The 21964-nt window shown below is 41.3% G+C and overlaps 1 protein-coding gene across 20 annotated transcripts in view; it reads right to left on the bottom strand.

Annotated features, from left to right (window-relative positions):
• Positions 1 to 632: 632 nt before the first annotated feature.
• The window catches only part of syne1a (spectrin repeat containing, nuclear envelope 1a), a 141143-nt gene continuing 119811 nt past the window's right edge, over positions 633 to 21964 (bottom strand). For 14 of the 20 annotated variants that reach the window (XM_061703709.1, XM_061703711.1, XM_061703702.1 and 11 more), the window contains 23 exons: positions 21690 to 21927; positions 20783 to 21034; positions 19561 to 19686; positions 18814 to 18969; positions 17689 to 17847; positions 17441 to 17607; positions 14002 to 14164; positions 13170 to 13357; positions 12932 to 13082; positions 12128 to 12310; positions 11836 to 11973; positions 11568 to 11759; positions 11053 to 11359; positions 10008 to 10076; positions 9545 to 9678; positions 8705 to 8831; positions 7732 to 7943; positions 7448 to 7654; positions 6182 to 6310; positions 5866 to 6108; positions 5641 to 5748; positions 4653 to 4711; positions 633 to 2356 (listed from right to left, as the gene is read on the bottom strand). In XM_061703709.1, the coding sequence (XP_061559693.1) occupies positions 2077 to 2356; positions 4653 to 4711; positions 5641 to 5748; positions 5866 to 6108; positions 6182 to 6310; positions 7448 to 7654; positions 7732 to 7943; positions 8705 to 8831; positions 9545 to 9678; positions 10008 to 10076; positions 11053 to 11359; positions 11568 to 11759; positions 11836 to 11973; positions 12128 to 12310; positions 12932 to 13082; positions 13170 to 13357; positions 14002 to 14164; positions 17441 to 17607; positions 17689 to 17847; positions 18814 to 18969; positions 19561 to 19686; positions 20783 to 21034; positions 21690 to 21927 (3988 nt within the window). In that variant the 3' untranslated portion in view covers positions 633 to 2076. The remainder of the gene's footprint in view (positions 2357 to 4652; positions 4712 to 5640; positions 5749 to 5865; positions 6109 to 6181; positions 6311 to 7447; positions 7655 to 7731; positions 7944 to 8704; positions 8832 to 9544; positions 9679 to 10007; positions 10077 to 11052; positions 11360 to 11567; positions 11760 to 11835; positions 11974 to 12127; positions 12311 to 12931; positions 13083 to 13169; positions 13358 to 14001; positions 14165 to 17440; positions 17608 to 17688; positions 17848 to 18813; positions 18970 to 19560; positions 19687 to 20782; positions 21035 to 21689; positions 21928 to 21964) is intronic. The other 6 variants (XM_061703708.1, XM_061703721.1, XM_061703714.1 and 3 more) reach the window with 4 other exon arrangements.

Raw genomic sequence — 21964 nt, 5'->3', positions numbered from 1 at the left:
AATATTTTTACTTTGCAGATATGAAAATGAAGTGATCCCACATGAAAAAACGTCTCTTTCTCAAAACAGAAACTTGTTCCTCAATTAACATATTTAATTTTATTTTCAACAATTTATCACTTAGCTGTCAAACTGCATGGGTATTCCTAGATACAGGCACCAGTCTATGGTGATTACAACAGTAAACAACAGCAGCCAATTCTAGAACTAACGGACTTTGTCCATTGCAAGGAGGAGTTTCAAGTCCCAAGCAGACAGATTCTATCAATAAGATCCAAAGCCCGTTGTGTCCCGGTCCTTTAAATCAAGGTTCTACTGTATGTATAGGTGAGCTAAGGTGACTTTGATATTTGTGGCTTGAAAGGACATACTGTACCTCGGGTCAAAAATTTAAAACACGTCGAAATATCATTGCTTTTGCAACATATAAATGTTCAGTGCAAATTGAATATAACTAACTGCCTTCCATCAGGCTCTCCTTTCTTGACATCCGTAACAATGTGAATATAACTCCACGCATATTGACTGTTTCTTAGCGGAAATTAAAACAGGCTTTAAAAAAAAAAAGTATATATATATATATATATATATTTATTTAAAGTTGCTAGAAGGGATGGAAAAGTTGCTAAATATAGTGACAAAAGTGTTTTAATCAATTACTGTACTTTTGTAAACAAGCTTCTCTCTGTTTGGAGCCCTGTTGTTAGTGGAAGCTTTGTATTTCTGTGGGTCAGGCTTAACAACTATGGAAACTGCCCAAAAAAACGAAACAAAAAACCCCCATTAAAATTGCATGACAAACTCGTTTTAAATAAAATCAGTTTATCACCCACTCCTTCCATAACCACTTAATAACATATGAGTCTGATTTTATTCCTTAGCAAGGCTACTAGTATTCTTATTCATTTACACACTACTTAATATTTCATTGTTTTATTTGCAAAGAGTATTCAGTGTTAGCAAACTGTACAAACATAAATAATTTTCATATATATATATATATATATATATTTTTTTTTTTTACACATCGTCGTGTTTCAACAAAGTAGCGATTCCCATGTCCTGATCACTCTGGAATAATCATCATGATAATAATACAAGCTCATTATTAGCTTCACAACCAGTGATTGTTTGGCTTTGGGAGAATTTCAAGTGCATTCGCAAACACAAGCTTAAAAAAAAAAAAGTCAGCATTTCTTAATACAAATTCGTATCAAAATTCGTGTATTTGTTTTCATAAAAAATGCCCCAACTGATTAAATAGTACTGAACATACAAATAAAAAAAATAAAATAAAAAAATGAACACAAGCCTTGACATTTGACGGGGAGAAGACACAAATAAAAAAAATAAAATAAAAAAATGAACACAAGCCTTGACATTTGACGGGGAGAAGTCAGCCGTTATGTCTCAAAGCCTTTACTTTTCAGTTCGTCAGTGCAGTACCTTTCAAACAACAAGTGGTCCGACGCACCATAACAAAGTTAACAAGAACGTGGGCATAACGACGTTTATACGAATTAAAACGGCAAGTTTTGAGCAAAATAACTAATTATTTTTCCCTCACCAGCGACGTAGCATAGCACGTCCCAAGTTAGCTAGCAAACCGGTCGTGACATCCTGGTATTTATTCCCGGAAGCGAACAAACATCCGGGCATTTTCACTCCGTAAATGTAAATAAACCAGCTGTGGTTATCCACGTCACATTTGTTTTCCTTTAACTTTCAAAGTGTCTGTTTCCTGTGGTGTTTATTCGTTATTAAAGGTACACACTTGACTAATCTTCATAGCTGATCGAACCCAATAAATAGTAGCAGAACTGGGAAAACTTTGGCTCCCATTGAGTGTATATAAATACTGCTTTGTTCCTCCTTATTGGGGGAAAAAACAACCTTCATTTATATACATACATATAGCAAAATAAAAAATATTGAATGAAGGTTCTTAAGTACTTCTTAAAGGGCTATATTGTTGACATATTGTTCTCACGCCCTGGTCGTAGTATAATGTTGGTGTAGGGCACAGGGTGAAAAGGGCACAATCACAGGAGTCCTTGAGATTACAAACAAAAGCATCTATATGGGCGGAGGTCCGTTGGTGTAGCGAAGCATGGGGTGGAAGGAGCGAGCAAAGTTGTTGGCGTGGTGGCAGCTGTAGTCCTCCTGGCTCATGGGCACCATGCAGGCTAGGGCGATGAGGAGCAGGAGAAGCAGATGCACGGGCAGCGCTGCCCGCAGGACCCTCTGCAGGAAGGACGGATGCTTGGAGGAGGGGGAGGATGGCGACGAGACGCCGTCCGAAAGGTCAGAACGGGAGGAAACGCAGCCAGCGGCGCCGGTGGGTGACCTCCTGCGGCTGGGAGGGAGGATACACAGAAAAAGGAGTCAAGCACTCGAGTGTTTGCAAAGCTTTGCTGTGGGCAGCAGGAAACTTGTTTCAATTGAGGTATTTGTGCACCAAAATAACATTTTTCTCTTATCTCTGAAATACTTTGGACACTTCATTTTAGTTAATGACCACCCCATTAGGTACACCTGAGAGGCACCACAAGAGCTGCTTGAAACATTCTGCTCATTTCATTTTACAACAGGTTTATTATTATGATGCATTTTGCTTCACTGCATCATATTGAGGTACTAACATTTTGGTGACCTTATACAACTTCATAAGAGGGGCAAACTTTCAGCAACTTTTATATGAACAAAAGTGAGCATGATCCTCTTTGTAAAGATGTTCGGTGCGGTGTACCTGATGTTTTGGCCAGAGAGCTGTTTTTGGGAGGTGGCTGTTGTAAGACACATTCATTTTACAAAAAAAACCCCAAAAACAAATACATTGTGTTTATTATTATTATTATTATCAATAGTAGCAGTAGCAACATTATAGTAACTGTAAGAATGTATTTTTTTATGATTGCTTGAAAAAAATTATTATTATCTGGATGGGTTGTTTATGACTTTGTTTTGGAAACTGACCAAAAGGTATTATTGCATTTATTTTTTAACATTTTATTATTATAGTAAACAGTATCAAAACATTATATTTTTAAATGTATTATTATTATTTTGATTTCCTATGCCTTTATTTATGTATTTATTTATTTAATGTTTTAATTATTTAATTGAATTGTTTACTAAAACAAAATAGGCATCATGACGCCATTGGTTGTTATTATTAACTATGCTATTACTGCTGATAATAATTTGTGATTTATTTTTTTTATGCTGACCAAAGTTGAACAGAGTAAAGACACACATACATAAATACACATGCTCAGTAGACACAAACACTGATTGCTACAAATGACAAAGAAGTAAACCAAGCAACAAGCATCACGCACGTGGAGGAAGAGCCAATGGGAGGAAGTCGGGTGCGACAGTTCAATGTCATGTGTTCTCCTTATAAAAACAAGTGGCGGTAATGCTACAAATGTCTGTCTGGACACTTCTCCCTGTTAGCGCCACAAATCAGGAGGAGGGACGATGTGTTCTTCCATCACCCCACCAACCCCCACACACACATGCCTGCAATTGCACAACAGTGAGTTTGTGCACTGAGCATGTATCTGCAAATTGTTATGCCAAAAAGTGTTATGTAGCCTCATATTTCAGGCCTGCTGCCTTTTTTTTTTTTGCTTAATGGAAATAAACTTTTGAATGGCTTGTGTACAAATAGTTGGGTCTCTGGATGCCAGCCTGCACATCCTAACGTTCAACCTTGAGGCGACATAATGTCACACGGCTCCCGCAGTGAGGGAAGCGGCACAGTTTAGACAGTTAAGGATTGAAGAATTAATAGTTATTCTGAAGCTATTTTCAACAATTTATAAGGGTTAATATTGCATAAAAAAACAGTCAACATAGGGACAGACCAATAGTATTCATTTGTGAAAAAATATAAAATTTACCATATTTGGACATATGAGGTTTCTGCCCGATAGTGCCGATATGTACTCGCCTTTGACCCAGCAGTATATGGGCCACGGTATAGTCGCTCACTTGCATGAGATAGAGACAGAGTCAGTCCCTTAAAACAGGTTAATTTCTGCCACACAAATAAAATGCGTAAAGTATATAAATTTTTTTCCATCCTTATGGTTTTGGAAAAAAAAAAAAAAAAAAAGTTTTACATTGCAAAAATAAATGCATTATAAGTCTCCTTTAAAGATAATTTTAAGATCCGAAAGATGTTATATGAGGAGTGTGGTTTAAGATTTTTTAATTTGGGGACATTTGAATGAAATGAAAGGCGGGGGAGTAAGGTAAGAGGAAAGAAGATGGGAGTTAAAGGGGAAACTTCACAGTTTATTACATCACATGCTTGTGAGAATGAGAGGAAACATTAAGGGGGGAAAAAAAGTGAAATACAGACGTTGCCATCCAGTGGGCCTGGGAGGTATTGGGGGGACAGCAAACAAAGGGAAGCAGTGGAAGAAAACATTCAAAGGCGAAAAGGGAAGAGCCTGACAGGAGGCTTTTCCCCGATCACTTAAGAGCTGGTCACATGACCTCTAGAAAAAGCGGGACACTATGGAACGCCATATTACGAAAAGATCACGTCATACGAAATGTAGCCGATTTTGTCTGATTTGCGTATTGGGTTCCATCACGGTCCCGTCTTTGAAGAGCTCAAGGAGGGGTGCTCAAGGTACCTGTGGCGCGGGCCGCTCTCGGGGGGTCCGGGTGGGGCCTGACTACTTTTGCCTCGGGGCTGAAGGGCGTAATGAGCAGGGAGGGAGGCGTAAAAAAAGAAAGAAAAGAAATGTTTCAGTCAAGAGGCAAATGAGGACATAAAAGAACTTAAAAGTGTAAAACCAAAAATTATATCTGCAGAGAAACAATCGCCAACTGAGCAGCAGTGTAATCAATTATGTGATTGATTGATCGGCAAGAAATCTGGCTTCTCAATTCCTGTTACGGAAATATATAAACACCCTGGTAAAGTGTCAAGAAGTCATACTAAAAAATAAAATAAATAAATAAATTTAAAAAAAAAAAGGGAAAAGCCAGGTTTTCTCGTGCATTAGTTTGCCAGATCGACATGCGGAAAGCAGCACCTCAAAAAATTAAATAGCAGGGAGCGCTACAAGAAGGTATACCGGAGACACTTTTTTGTTTTGTGACCAAACAATGGGACTTAATATCACGTATACCTAATAGTGGAGTATTAGGGCCACACTTAAAAGACAAAAGGTTACCCTGCGAATAAAGTTGCAATTTTACAATGATTTTAATTTATTTTATAATATGAAGCCCATCATGTTACAAAAAGATGTAATATTACAAGAAAAAAGTTGTGATTTTATGACAAAAAATACAATAAAGTGGTACGTGAACATGAATGAGATAAAAAGTGTAATTTTCCGAGAATCATGTAGCATATTTTCAAAGAAAGAGTTGCTTTACCAAAGCAAAGTCATAATTTAATGTGAAAATGTAATATTTTAATGAGAATAAAGTCATAATTTTACATAAAGAAAATACTAGTAATATTTAGAAAATGCAATTTTTTTATTGCAAAACAATTCACACAACATTGGGAGAGTTTTCTTGTTAATCTGACTTTTTTTTTCAGTGTGGCCCACATACTCTTCTTTAAAATTGCTTTCCTGGTGTCCTAATTATAAAAAAGAACATTACCAATGGTCTCCAACTTTGATTGGTTGACTCGGACGCAGCAGAAAGAGCAGGAGCAGCCGCGGACACAGCGCTGATGTTCGATTCGACGACGGGCAGTGGTGAGAAATCCTGAAAATAACGAAATAAAGGCACACAAGTCGGACATCTGCAAAACAACTGCGAGTGCAAAGGTTCCATTTGAAAGATAAGAGGCCGTCATCCACGAGGAAGCGACGCTGTCTCCACCTGTCGCAGGGTCTGGCACTCCAGTCGCCTCTGTAGATCGTCCAGGTCGCCGTCGACCTCGCGCAGCAGCAGACGCAGCCTGTTCCAGATCACGTGCACCTTCTCCTGCGCCTCCAGACGCTCTCTGCCCGAGGAGTGGGGGAGCGTCGCCGTCGCCGCTGCCGTGCTGACCAGCAGCTGAGCCGACAGCTCCTGGAGGGACGACACCTTCTGCTGCGACTCCAGCAGCTCGCCCTTGATTTGCTGAGGATGAAGATGACGTTCTGTCACATGTGTCGGGACTAAAAATGGAAGAAAATTTATGGCATGAATGTACCGTGAGTGTCTTGTGATGAGCTCGTAGTGTTTCAGAGTCCAGGTTTGGAGGGATAGGCACCACCTCGTTCCTCCTGCGGTCGATGTTCTCCAACCACAGCAGCATACCGTGACTCATCTCGTGGAACTCCTGAGAGGAAACATTTTGTTTAGTCATTCCATCCATTTTCTATAGCGCTTGTCCTTTATCAGCTTATTTCCCAACATTTATTGAGCCAAGGCATATATTTGACTTGAGGTAATTCTTACAACACACCAACAAACTATTTTCACAAAGAGTATATATATACAGTAATACCTGCATATTCACAGTTAATTATTCACAATTTCAGCTATTGGTATTTTTTTCAGTGAACCTTAAAATGTCACAAATGTCACAAAGTAGTAAAGTAACTGGTCCCAAGGAAGTATATTAAAGCGAATGAGAGACAAGCTTTGTATGTTGGGGAGGAGGTTAATTTAAGCCTGGGTTGTTAATGGAAGTGATGGAGAGTCTTCGCTTAATGTGCATGTACATGCGCAATTCCGGTGCATTTTTTCAAAATCAAATCATCTTTAAGCCACTTATTTTTAAGGGTAATTTTGGGACTTGAAATATTGAAGTGTTTTGGAATCATACTTTGTGGAATACATTGTAAAGTACGTATTCAATAGACATTTATTTTATTATTATTCGTGGCAGGGCTTGGTAATGTACTGAAATAAGAATGATCTCATCTCAATTTACTCACAAATTTTAAGTAATTAATAAATTAATTTGTAAAGTGAAAATAAATGCCTTCTAAATTTGATACACCACAAAGAAGACTGTTGTTGATAACCCCGCCAAATTTGAATGATGAAAAAAAAGTATACAAAATGAGGCTTCAAAAATATGAAAAATCAAGCTGTTGTTTCTGCTTTCAGATGCTGTGGGCGTGTCCACTAAATACGCTGAAATGACACCCCGCTCAACTGTCAATCAAATCTGGTACCTGGAAAAATGGATACTAATACATCTAGCATCTTTCTTTTGCCTATACATACCGATATGTTTGAGCCGTGAAAATATAGCCACTTATATATAGCCTCTACAAAATGAAATTTATCCCACCGGGTCATGGCGGCGCTTCTCCACGTCGCAACAACGAGGGGCTCTAAAGCAAAGCCACTGTCCACATGCTGGCTGTCACGTCAGGTGACATTTTTCCAATTGCTCTTACAAGGCGTTACAAGCGGTCTGAGTGGATAGTGGTACCATGTTTGATTCTGAGTGTTGGTCCAGCACCTGGCACTGCATGAGCGCTCTCTGCAGCTCCTCCCTCCTCTCCTCCAGCGAGCTGCCGAGGCGATCCCGGTGCGCGTTCATCTCCTTCAGAGCGTCCCGCAGCTCCCACGCCTCCTCTGAGTCAGGCTCCGACTGGAGGAAGCCGGCGCTGCTTAGGTTGACAGACAGGGCCTCCGACTTGTGGGTGTCCATCTCCTTCTGCAGCTCCTGAGCGCCACACACGGGACAAAAAATGATTCAGAACGAAGCACTCCAGACAGGCGTTCGTGTTTTTGACCACCAACCCTGAGCTTCTTGATCTTCTGCTGGATGGCGTGGATGTCCGTGCTGAGCTCCAGGCCTCGCAGCTGGCCCAGTTCGGCCTCGCAGCGACCCAGCCACGCCCGCATGGTCTGCAAGTCCGAGATGAGCTGCTGCCACTGTTGCAGGTTCTGCTTGTGTTTGTGCTTGTCACTCAGCGACTGAGCCTGCAGCAGCTCCCAGCGCTCGATCACGCCTGCACAGACGTTACGTTTTACACAGCTCCCGATTCGTTTATAGGAATAATGACATACGGTGGTATGTTGACTTACGCACTTAGTGTGTTCCGTTACTCTTTTTTGTTATGTGTCTTTAATAAAGGAAAATAACCCTTCATATGTTCATGTGAGTGTCATCAGGCACTCGGATTCTAGCTCCAATTGGCCATTTTACACATTTGCTCCATGCTCCTTGCGAGTGGGTTCATTTTGAATTTGTGTTTGGCTACTTAATAAACGGCTCAAAATGCATCAGTGACTGTAGCTCTCTTTTATTTTTCCATTTTAGTCACTGACTGAACTGGTTTGCATATTTGTGTTTGGCTGCTTGTCCAGTTCTATAAATGGCTCAAAGTTCTGTTGTTGTTCTTGCCCCCCACCGCCCACTTCAGGTACTTACAAGCGTCTGCTCTTTGCTATTGTTTTCATTCTTCATTTGTGTGTTTGGTTGTTTGTTCCATTTGTGTGTTTGATTGATTGTTCCATTCCAAAAAAATGACAGTGTTATCAATGCTTGTGGCTGTCCTTTTTTCAAACTTCACAATCTTAAGATTGCTCATGAAACAAATTATGGCCTGCAAAAAACAATCGACCAAGCGACAGCTCGTTACTTCTAAGTTGGGCACGTGTAGGTCAAGATACCACTATATTTGTCTGAGTGTTTATGAAAGAGAGAGAGAGAGAGAGAGAGAGAGAGAGAGAGCGAGAGAGCGAGAGAGCGAGAGAGCTAGCGACAAACCTGCATTCTGACTGTCAGTGCTGGTCATGTTGGTGAGTCCCGGCATGTCATCTTCGTCCTCAGTAAGCTCTTCCTCGGCTCTCTTCACCGCGTCTATGCTGCCGCGACACTCTCCCATCAGCCGCATCTGGAGCAATGAAAATGGACATGAGCATATAAACTTTCTGCGACAGAAAAATTATACTTTAAAAATAATGTTTACTTTTTGCTCACATTCAAATTAGGTTTTTTCCGTTGAAAATAAGATTTGTTGATTCCCATCAAAATGTAAAATCTGTACTTAGGTATATCTTAGATTGACATTTATATTATAATATTATAAAATGATACCTATTTATAATTCATTAAGGCACACAGAGTGGCTGTTAATAGAGTAAATAAACCAAAAAACTGAATAGGGTGAATATTATATATATATATATAATATATATATATAATAAGAACAAAATCAAAACAAATTATAAAATACAACACAAAAGCCTTTTAAGAATATTAGAACTAATGAAAAAATTAAAAAAATCAGTTCAGTACATTTTGGTAATGTAAATCCAAAGAAAAAAGGTACATTCCCAGCTATGATTCATCTTTGTGTCTTTGCTGCCTTTATGACTTCATGACCTTCTTCAGGCTTCTGATTGGCTGAAATATCTAATGCTTTGGCATTAATTTGACAGCTTGGAAATGATGTTTGTGTGAACATACGATTTTCCATGGACCATGGAATTATTATTATTTTTTTTTTTTACTTTGTTATTATTAGTGGATATAACTGAATCTCTCTTAAAATCCATGTAACTGTGCCTTTGAATACATTTATTTAATATTGAGGCAGCGACTCACGTAGCCCATGTATGTGGAGTCAGCATCAGGGCTGGAGTGGCTGGTGGCGTCTTCTCTGGCTCGCAGCTGGTACCGTGATGCGTCCAGGGCCTGGTCCAGTTGTCTGAGGCTGGCCTCCAGCTGTCCCCCATCGCCTGCTCAGGAAACACAAGATGGTGAAAAACGCCCCAAATGAGCAGCATGTTTTCGTCAGGCATGTTGTAGACATACAGCATAAACGCGTTAGTCTGAAATGTAAAGTTTTGAGATGAGGCAGGTTATGGATATTATGCGTGGACCTTCAAAATGCAATGGATTAATCTTAGCATGCTGCTGATCTACATTATTGTGGATGGATGAGACGTGCAGCTGCCGTGCTGCCCCCCGAGGGGCTCTTGTTAGAAAAGCACATTTTAGTAAGGAGCTTGTGGCATGCGCTCCTGACTCATGCGGAGACATTCCTGATCAGCTCTGCGGTTCCTACCGGAGGACGATTTCAATGTGTTCTCAGTCAGTTTTATATAGGCCTCGGGACTCTCTGGAATAACTACGTCTGAAGAGGAAAAACAAAACAATCATTTTTTGTAAAGTAGATACAAATATGCTGCTGCAGAAAGTCTTTCTTCCAGGAGGAGGAGAAGCTGTTATAGTCAAAAAATGGGGGACCCTATGCAAATTGTTTTCCATTTTCACTTTTGTTCGTGTCGTGTATGCATGTTTTGACCCCATCATTTATTGTCATTAAACATAGTGTAATGGAGCCAGTACCCTGCCACTGGAAAATAACATTTGAAATTGTAAAAAAAAAAAAAAAAAGATGTACTCACAACAAAACAATCTTTGGCACTAAAAATGACGCCTTGAAAAATAAAGTAGACCCAAAAAAAATACATTGTCAGATTTTCTTCTTGTCCATCTATTTTTTTTCAATTATAGTGCTTTTTTTAAATAAGGCTGCCTTTTTTCAGTTCCACCTTCCTGAGTTCCACATTTGATTCAGTCATCACATAATTACAAGAAGCTCCTCCACCCCTTCCTCTACACACCAGAGCACTGTCATTACAATTGAGAGAGAGAAAAAAATACATATAATCAAAAGTGAAACTCAGACAGCTGAAATAACAACAGAGGTCACTATTGTCCTAAATAAATTAAGGTATTTTTCCCCACACACAGTCACTGTGAAAATGAGTAGAAATTGTATGGAGCCATAACACTTAACGGTTTCAGCATAATAACTCAACTTTATCAGGGGAAGAAAAAAAAAAGATAAAACATAATAACATAAAAATTAAAACCAGTCAGTGACATGGAAACATGTTTTTATACCAAACTGCTACAGTGCTAATGTTGGCTGCCAGCTGTTCCACCAGCATTTAGTGGCCTCAAATCATGGTTTTGTAGATGTATGTACTGACAAACAAAAGAGTAATGCAGTCAAGTGGGAAAACTAACTTGCTTCTGCAGGACAACAGTGACCTCTATTGCCACACGGGGTAATTACAGAACAGTGAGAAGAAAAGATTAACCTGACAGCACTGGAGTAGCCGTCCTCAAATACACCTCCTCTTCCTCTTGCCCTCGGCTCCTTCCCCTGTGGTTGCGTCCCCCCGGGCTCTCCAGACCTCGGCTCAGGTCATAGTCATGGTCCCACTCCAACGGGATGGAGTCCACGCTGGCCGGAGTGTCCCGGCCCGAGCGTTCCGCCCGAATGAGGGTGGGCGCCGCGGAGGCCGGACGACCGCAGGTGCGAGGAGGCGTCGAGTCGCACCACTGCAGCTCGGACAGGTCGCCGCCGTCCTCCATGTCGGAACCATCCAGCTCGTCATCCGCCAGCTGGAAAAGGAGGTCGGACAAACGTTAGATGACAAAGCGATCGTTCCTGTTGTATTCCCACACTAGTGGGAAGTACCAAAGTACAAATAGTTTATTTATTTTTATGACATGAACTGGTTGGTCTACGACGGCCTGTCAGCGCAGTGTGAAAAAGCCTTTAGTCTGTCTCTTAATAGCTGGTATTCTACCATGTGTTTAGCGTACTCACAGGTAAACGTGTAAGCTTCTTGTAGTATCTGTTGACTCGTCCAAAGACCTCCTGGTAGTACCTCTGCAGCTCCTCAAGCTCCTCTTCGATCACAGCGGCATCCAGGGGTTCGCTCTTTTCGATCAGAGCGTCGCCCTGCCTGAACACCAGCTGGATCTTGCCCATGTTCAAGTGAATCTCCTGCTGGAACGCCTGAAGCAAACACAAGACGACGACGTCAAGGCTCAGAAAGAAGCCGCGGTTGAGTCAAGTTGTTGTGCAGAACTACATTGAGTTGTTTAAGCTTGGCCTGCACGTCACACTCGGAGAAGTGCTCGATGTTGGTGAGCTGTAGGTCCATCTCAGTCAGCCACACCAGGATGCTGTCTCGAGCCGTCTCAAACTCCTCCCTCTGGTTGATGAAGTGCTGTGGGAACACAGAAAAAGCAGACTTTATTAACCTCACTAAAATAGCTAACATGTGGCTGTGAAAAAAATATTTGGTTCAGGAAGTGCATAATCCTTGTGTAATTCCTGTTACCTAGAGTCACGATATTGTATTTTAGTTGTGCAGTTGTTACCTTGAGACGCCGTAGGATGGCGGCCACCCTCTTCTGCAGGTTGTCCCACCTCCTGTTCCCATCATGCACCATTTCCCTGAGACGGCAGGACGCGTCGGTGCGGTTCTCTCGGGCCAGGCGGCGGTACTGCTTGTTGATCAGCTCCAGCTGGGTCAGGCACTCCTGCACTTGCCGCTGGAAAGCCTGAGACAAAAATAGGGGTCTAGTATTTTTAATTTAATTATCCACATGTGTGCATAAAAAGGAAAGGTGGTTTTGTGCTTGAGAGCCAACGCTCAGCCACAAACATGACAGATGGCAGCAGGCCAACACAAGACAGTTGGCCGGTATGCACGTGCAATGTGAGGGACTGCAGCAGCTGAGCAGACCGGCTGAGACGAGTTTGTGTAACATGACCCTGTACTGTTTCCTTTATCCTGGAGTGGCTTCTCAATGTTTTACTAACATGCAGAAAAGTCTGACCTGATGAGACGCCTACGTACGAAGTGGTTTAGTCTGCGTGTGACCGTCTGGGCGTGTGTTGTGGTCTACAGCAGCTCCTTGTAAGTGTTCTCATTTTTGTATTTGTGTGGCTCTCCTTACCTACATGCAAGGGAATTACAGTTCCTTTAAATGCTCCATTTCGTTTTCAATGAATTAACCTGAGCAGGGGCAAATCTGAAGGTTGCTCATAAAGCAGATTTTGGCTCACAACACGAAGTCAAGGGAGCACTATACCTCTCCTCCTTCCAGCTTGACTTCCTGATGTGAGACATTTGGATCAGACCATTTGGACATTTTGCGAGATCATGCAACTAAACCTACCTCAAACTTCTTGAGTTCCTCTTTGGCGACAGTGTAGAGGACGCCTGAAGAGTTGGGCATCGCTGCTGTTCTCTCAGAAGTCTTCAACCACTCCTCAAAGCGGGAGTAATCATCCAAAAACTTCTGCCACAACCTCCAAGTCTCCTCAATCCTGCACAGACGAGGCCCAGCTTTGCATAAATTAGATTTAACAACAACAGCATCGCTATTGCTGCGCTGGCTCATTCAAGACACCGACTTGAGCCTCCTCTCCATGGACATGGCGCAAATGTTCCTCCAGCGTCGGTCCAGGCCCCTGGTGGCCTGCTGGATGGAGTCGCACTCGCTCTCGGTGGAGCAGGCGTCACAGTCGTGCAGCAGCACCTCGCACAGGTTCAACACGGACGCCACGCCTGTGCTGTGCCTCTCGATGTCTTTCTGCAGCACCTGAAAAAGGATGCGCTGTTATGCACGTCTGCACACAGCTGACTTTTTTATGATAGAAAACAAGTTCAGGTTTTTGTATCCTGCTGTGATTTCCTCCTGCTTGAGTTGTCACTTCCTTTCTACCAAGTCATTGGAGCTCTTACGAGAATTTAGTAGGATTTTGCACGTAATGTAAGGCAGCGCAATTAGGAGAAAAAGGACACCTGTTTTTCTCGAGCAAAAAACAAAACAAAACAAAACAAAAAAACAGCAACCAGTAACCCGGTTGTATGCGCCATATGACACAGTATTCTGACAAATTTTTAAGAATTACACCATTTGTAACCTTTTAAGTGGGTATGTCTGAACCTACTGCAGCAATTAATCTCATCTAGCTTTCCTACTGGAACGTCAAATAATTTTGACACTTATGTTGACTTGAACTAGTATTGAGACTTGTGGAACACCACTAGCTTTCTACTGTAATGCGAGGCAATTTTGACATTCATGTAAAGCATACTGTGAAAATCTTAGGACTGAGTCGTGAGCCTTATGGCGCGCCACCAGTCTTTTTTTTTTTACTGTCATGGTAAAAGAAATTGTGACATTTCTGTAGGGTATAATGTTCTTGTAATGTGTTTACTACTTGTCAAGTGAAGTCTTGCCTGCTGCTGGTTGAGCTTCCTGTGGACCTCCTGCTCGTCGCACGTGTCGTAGACGATGGGCCTGGATAGTTCGGTCTCGATGTGAGACAGCCACAAGCGCAGGCTGCTCATGTTTTTCTCCAACTGTTGCACGGCCACCAGGGTCTCCCGCAACTTCTTCACCCTGGTGGAAGGAAACAGGGCAGGAAGGGATAAGCCATACAACAGTTGGGGATATAGTACATAAATTTGAGAGTATTTTACTGGAAGGAAACAAAAGTACCCGGAGAACCCATCCTCTTTCTACAGCACAGTAAATAGCCAACATGCTAGTTTTGGGAATGTAGGAGAAAGTGGGAGTACCTAGAGAAAAGTCATGCAAGCACAGGGAGAAACTGAAAGCACCACACAGGAAGGCCCGAGCTGCGATTTGAACCCAGAACCTCTCATCAGACATGCTGCCCATTACCGAACTCAGGTTTTTGAGGTAATTTATCAAGGCTGAAAGAAGTACTTTTCCAGAGGTCCGAGAACCTTTAAGGAGGGGTTTGCAACACTGAACATATCTGAATGGCCCCTCAGTACTAAGAACTAAATGTTTCTGGAACGTCGGGTGTAAATGCCACTATGGTTAGTTGAAAAGCTAATCCTTTAGAAACACCTTTATCCAGATTCCACACATAATTTACGGGATGGTCCCTCAAACCCCTACAATGTTTCATAGAAATATTCACTTTTCTGGCATCAAAAGCCGGAGTTCATAGAGAAAACCCACACAAGAATGGGGAGAACATGCATACTCCACACAGGAAGTCCAAAACAGAGATTTGGAACCTGGACCTCGGACCTCTGAGGCAGACGGGCGAACCATTAGTCTACCATGCTCGCCGCGGTACATTATGTGAACAGGACAGTAATCTCATTTGATTGCATTTGACCTATTCCCCCATGATATCGTAGTTCATTGTTTACACTATTAAAACATTGTTTCTTTGATATGTTCTCGCTACAGCACACGGCGGATTTTCACCTATCACGGGTAGTTCTGGAACATATCCCCCATAATAAACAGGGGGTTCACTGTACTGCACAAAATGCTCGGCACTGCAATCCACAAATGCGAACAGCTATCAACCTACTGCGAACATTCGGCACCTCACCTCAAAAAGCAATGCGACCCGACCTCTCTCCAAAACCCACTTGATAAGAATAAAGGTGGTGGTGACATCATTAAATATGTCACACAAAACATTCACTTGCCACTCAGTACTTGTGTTCTCAACCTAAAATTGTATGCAACAAGTACGGTGCCTGTGTAGTATTTCTTTCACACTGGCTCATGACTAATATATAATGCAGTCAGTGGACAAAAAAAATAGTGAAAACTCAAATGCCATTCATTGTCATGTGTACATTCCAGAAACACACTAACACCCCTATAATAGTCTGTAATGCAACCTTGGCAAACTTATAGAAAGACAATACTTGTACAATAATTAAAAGGGCCCTACAATTCGAATCCCTGATCCTTAGCTCAAAGAGAAACCATGACTCGTCATTTTACCCCCATTAAAGTACACTTAAGCTCCAAGTGCAGACTGTCTGAACAAAACACACTGCACAACACTGCAGAAAGGTTTGCGGAGATTTTCCTGCCTGTTGACATCACAGTCGCAGTGTGGCAGATCTTCGCCCGGGCTGTCTGCCATCTTATTCGTCCCGAAGTCCAAAACCATGGGGGTGCAAGATTCCCAGAGATGCCGTTTAGCATGGAAGCGTTACTCCTCGTCTGAGTGCAAACCGCCCTTCTCTTTTGTCTCCGTGTGTGTGGAGTTTCTCCCACAGAGTTTATGCGGTGAGGAGGTTGGGTTGGGGCAGCTGGTGTTGTGTAGTGAGGTGGCACAAGTGAGACTTATCAACTGTTGTGCTCCAAGGTTAAAAAAAAAAAAAAAAGAAGTGTGTGTTGAGAGGGGGGTGGTTAGAGTGACAAGTACTGCTGTTTCTAAATGTGGACTTACAGTCAGAGGCATGTGCTAAAGAGGCGGACGGAATAGTACACAGCAAACACACATAGGCGAAGGCTGCAGGAGCCATGCATAATGATGGCGACGCAAAGTACGGAAAATGCCTATGCAAAAAGCACAGGAAAGAGTGCATTAATTGCTTTAAAGTTAATATCCCTGCGATGCGTCACTTCAGTCAAGCGGACGACAATGAGAGCGCAGCTGACTGCGTGAGGTCAGAGTGTCCTCCCCCTGGATGGCTCCAGAGGACAACAGCCGGATGGCGGTGGTGGAAAATGGGGGCGGGATTCAGAGTATCTGAATCTTAGCTGTACGTGTTTAAAAGTCACAAATGATATACATTTGAAACCCAATGTTCACAGTCCATTCAAAGCTTTTGTCTCGTCTGGCTCAATCAACGACATTCATGCAGAGTCTAGTCCATGTAAAGTGGTACGACAACGCCACGTGGATAAACTACATTTGCTGGCGTAGATTTACAGAACTTATTATTTGCATTGATTGATGTTATGTTTCCCAAAATGTTATTTTGCAATTATAATTTTTATAACTATATACAGTACATTTATAATTATATTAGGTTTCTGTTTTAGTCCACAATACATCATATTACTGTTGTTTCTGTGATAAATTTGTTGTTTATTTTGTTAATATTATATATTCCATAATATAAATTTTTCTTTTTTTTTTTACCATTTTTATTTTTATATATTGATCATAGCTATAGATTTATATTAAAGTCCAGATCATAGTACAATCATATTTCTGTAATATCCATCCATCGATTTTCTGAGCCGCTTTTCCTCACAAGGGTCGCGGGAGCGCTGGAGCCTATCCCAGCTATCATCGGGCAGGAGGCGGGCTACACCCTGAACTGGTTGCCAGCCAATCGCAGGGCACATATAAACAAAGAACCACTTGTACTCACATTCACACCTACGGGCAATTTAGAGTCGCCAATTAACCTACCATGCATGTCTTCGGGATGTGGGAGGAAACCGGAGTGCCCGGAGAAAACCCACGCAGGCACGGGGAGAACATGCAAACTCCACACAGGCGGGGATTGAACCCCGGACCTCAGAACTGTGAGGCAGACGCTCTAACAAGTCGTTCACCGTGCCGCTATTTCTGTAATATTGTAAAGTGAATTCAATTATTAGGTTGTTATTTCTTTAAATAATGGTATATTGTAATTATTATTTTTTTATAATTATACAAATGTATATTGATAATCCTCTGATTTAAAAAAAAAAAATTCAAATCCAGCCTACATTTTAATACAATAATATTGGTAAATTTGCATTATTATCATTTGTGATCTGTTTTGTTATTGTTGTCTTTTTCTGTCATAAAATGAAACATTTCACTGAACTGAGCCATTCAAGTGTAGCTTCATTCAGCTTCGAGACACAACTACCGCAATGGGTTTCACGTACCTGGCTGCAATGAGGTCGAGGAGGTGTGTCCAACGCTCGCTGACTTTATTGAGTTTGTGTTGTATGTCGGCTGCTTTGCTTTCCTGGCTGGACCGGGCCAAGCGTTTTCCCATGAGCTGCAGCTGCTGCTTGTTCTCCTCAGCCACGCTGATTTCTTCCTGGTAGTCCTGGTGGAGAGTCAACAGCACGTTAACACAGGAGGAGGAGGCCATTGTTTACGGACATGTAGACCGTGCGGCCGGGATCACCTTGCGCAGCTTTTCGATCATCTCCTCGATGCTGATGTCTCCATTTTGAGAGACTTTGCTCTCCATCTGCGTCAGCCACTCGCACAGCTCCTTGTTCTTTTCATTGAACACGGCCCACTCGTTCAATTTCTCGCTTACTTGCTGCCTGCGCAGGGAGAGCTGACAACGCAGACAGAGAAAGACACAATGCAACACATTCAATGCGCGAGAGGAGGAGAAAGGTTTTGGATTGTAGTTGCAAAATGGACTAAAGGATCAGGACGTATTCCCCCTTGTTATTTTTGATAGCTTATATTGAAATGCAAATTAAATTAACCGCAAATTAAACTGCCTATTGAATGACATGATAAAAGCATGTCATAACTTAATATACATTTTAAAAGTACAAACACTAACTTTGAACTTGAACAAATATAATTGAGAGCTATGTAGTTAGTTTGATAAGAATAAAACAGTACTGAATAAAAATATCTATGAATAATCCAACATGAATATATAATTTTAATTAAAGAGATTTTCTAAGTCAACAAGCATACGTAAGACCTCGAAGCATGTATGGTTGAATGAGAAGAAAGTGATATGGATGACATGGATGAGAACTGTGCAATGAAATATCTTATTATAATGCGCTTTTCTTTATACAAATAGAACTAAACCAGCAGCAGCAATAACAAATATCACAGCTGACTAAAAATGTAAAACATATCAATACAAAAATCTATATATAATCAAACAATCATTTTAAAAATCAAGAATCAATTTCATTAACAATAAAAATATTTTTTTCATTTAACCTTTATTTAGCCAAGAAAACCTCATTCAGAATAAAAATCTCATTTGTACTGGTTAAATATAATACTTCAAAAAAAAATATATATATAATAAATTTAAATTCAATCCATTTATAATATCTATCAATCAAAAATATTTCATTTTGTATTGGAAAGATCATTCTAAAAATTGTAGTTATTTTTGAAAAACTAATTTAATTTAGAATAAAAAAATAATATACCATTTTAATTATTTTATGTAAAAAGCTAAAATAAAATAAAAAGGTTGATAAAAACAGGAGGTAAATTAAAAAAAAAAGAAAGAACATGACCTTGGAGATCAATATAACAGTACCTGGTGGGACACTTCCTCCCACTGGCGCTGGAGAAGCTGGAGGCGCTCCTGGAGTAGCGTGACGTCATTGCTGCCGACCACCCCCACCAAGGCGTCCCTCAGGAGGAACAAGGAAGTGAGGTCATCGTTCCAGCCCTCCACACTATTCTCCAGCTCCTGTGTGCACATGATATGACGAAGATGAGGAAAAACTCACCGTTTGCCTTCACCTCCACAACAGTCAAAAGCTTCTCGTCCAAATCCGGCGAGGATTCAATCGTCTGATATTAGCAATCAGTTGGGAGAGAGAAGTGGTACAATGCATGGTAATATCCAAGCTAAGGCCTAACAGAAGCATCATCACCTTGCATTCCCTCCTCTTCCTTTCGTCACTGTGATGGTGACTGTCTCACTTTCACATACACATACATCAATTTATGCATCCATACACCCCCAGTCGCTTGCTGCGCATGTACTCCCTCCCTCCTTGGCTCTTTTTCACCCTGCCCCCTCTTCCTCTCTTTTTCTCTCTGGTCCTCCCCCCCATAGGCCGAGGACGTGTGATGCATGAAACATGAACACACATCCTGGAATTATCCTTTGCAACCATTAAAAACTGTGATGTGCTGTGTCTGCTACAGCAAAACAAGCAATAACCTTGTTGTTATTGACTAAAAAAAATAAAATAAAAAAAAATAAAAAATAAAAATAAAAAAAATCACTTTGCTGCATGAGTATTAGTAATAATAGGATATACAGCATCTTCACCTTGCATCTCATCTGCTCGGCGTGCAGCTCGTCTTGATGGTCGGGCAGCGGCGTCGACAACTTCCTCTTGAAGGCTCTCAGCTTCTCCAGCGAGGCGTCGATGCCTCTCTCGCATCGCTCCCAATTCTACGCTCGAAAAAGGCAAAGATGAGGTGCGCGGAACCGTCGCAGCGGGCAGGGAACGCTCCGCTCCGATGGGCGCGGGCTATTTTTAGCGTGTGAATATGGGGTATGTGAGGATGAAAAACAATCATATTTGGCAAGGAATGTCCCAGCAAAGTAGAAGACACGACGTCAATTTATACTTCTCTGACTAACTAGAGGATTATTCGACTGTGCTCGTTATTACTTTTTTTAATTGCAATTTTGCTTTCCGTATTACTTTGGTATTCATAACAAAATGTTTGATCAGAGTTGCAGTTTTTTATGACCTCTTAATGTGTTACTTTCTTGGTTATACATTTAAAATGTATTTCCCCACTAAAGTTATGACTTTACTTTGGCTATTATAAGTACAGTTATGACTTAATTATATTTTTTTCATAAAATCAATACATTATATTCTTTCAATCAAATCTGATAATTAAATCGATTTACTTACGTTCTCAGGCTAAAATTACAACTTTAAACCCCTAATATTTTTTTGTTTTTAAATATGCTAAGTATTAATAAATATATTTTTAAACTTTTCCCCCCCTCCATAATGTGGGTTTTCTAATGAGTATTTTGTTTTTCATTTCACAGTTTTTCCTTCAAATAAATGTATATGGTTTGTTATAATGTCTCCTCGAATTATGACTTTATTTTACTATGACTATTTCAACTAAAAGTGTTACTCTCTTTTACTATTCATATTTTTCCCCCAGATATGATTTTGACTATTTCTCCTAAAATTATTACTATACATTCTTACTATTACCTTTTCTCCGAGAACTTAGAAATTTTTTTTTGTCTCATTTATGTAATATTAGACTTTATGTTTTGTTTCTTACTTTATAGTATGTCTGGTAATTTTGGACACCACTGCTTTGTCTCCTAAAATTACAACTTTATTCTCTTGTACATTACAACTTTTTTTCCTCATAATTCTCTGACTTGATTGACATTCCATTTCTAACACATTAATACGGTACAAGAACCGTGCGTAGCCAAAAAAGGCAAATACGAATTAAAAAGAATACATCCAATTAAGAAAACATTTGCTGGTCCACGACTTCCTGACCTTGAGCAGAGTGTGTAGCTCCTTCCTCTGCTGGTCCAGGCGGTGGTGCGCGTGCCTCCACCTCTCCTGAATCTCCATCAGCTCCGTCTGCAGCGTGGACTCGGCCCGGGCGTCGGCCGACAGCAGCAGGCTCCTGCCGGCCTCCACCGTCACGATGTAGCATCCCTGTTGCCTTTGGAGTACGCGCTCGCGCAGCTGAAGGAGCCGGGATAGGGAGAGTGGACCGAAGGGGTAGAGGTTAACTAAGGGAGTCTACGGTCAGTTAGGGATGGGGTGGGGGTTTAGTAGTGCGGGGTTAGACTTAAACTAGACACTGACTTACTGCCTTTAAATGTAAAGATGGAAACATGACAGTACTTTTATGTTATTATCATTTAAGGGCATAGTCACACTCAGCCTTTTTGCCATCACTTCATTATACAATGTTTTGCTGCAACTTTCTTGACTTTGTGGAATACAGTGGTACCTGGACTTGTGAGTGACCTGACACAATGCCCCTTGGATTATCATGATGCACAAACTGTTTCTGTATGTTTTCCAAAAGTACAATACTGTAGAGTGTTATGTTTTTATTAAAAACACAAAGTTTGTTGGTGCTTTTTAGGTGGCTGGAATGGGTTGATGACATTGCCGTTCATTTCAAAGAGGAAAGATGATTTGAAATACAAATATGAATTACGACAAGTTGTATTAATTTCTATTATGCAAGGTAGCACTTTCATCACCAATTGTGCAGGGCCATGGCCCACCTATTCCGTCCCTAAGGAGGTGTTGTATACTGAATTTATGCATGAATCAGAACATTTGCACCAGCCAACCATACTGGACTTTAATTTGGCTGGAGCGCGCTTCAAATGACTCAGTGTAAGTACGCCCTTATAAAAACCTCCATGTTATCACTGCATACTTGTATTTGATCCAGCATGTTCCTGGCCTGCTGCAGAGCGACCGGTTCTCCTCCTGGGTTATGGGCGTCCAACTCGCGCGACACATCCTGGAGCCAGCGCAGCAACTTCTCTGACATCTCGTGGTAGCTGTGCCACTGGTGGAGCAGACTGTCGATGATGCCCCTGCGCTGCTGGGCACGCCTCACCACGCCCTGCCATTGATTGGCCAGCAAGGCCAGCTTCACACTGAAGTCATCTCTGTTGAAGGATTAACACCATATAGTACATATTACCA

The sequence above is a fragment of the Phycodurus eques genome, chromosome 18 (genome assembly GCF_024500275.1).
Source record: "Phycodurus eques isolate BA_2022a chromosome 18, UOR_Pequ_1.1, whole genome shotgun sequence".
Classification (NCBI taxonomy): Eukaryota; Metazoa; Chordata; class Actinopteri; order Syngnathiformes; family Syngnathidae; genus Phycodurus; species Phycodurus eques.
Note: the sequence above shows the minus strand (reverse complement) of the source record. Positions and strands in the feature narration are given on the sequence as shown.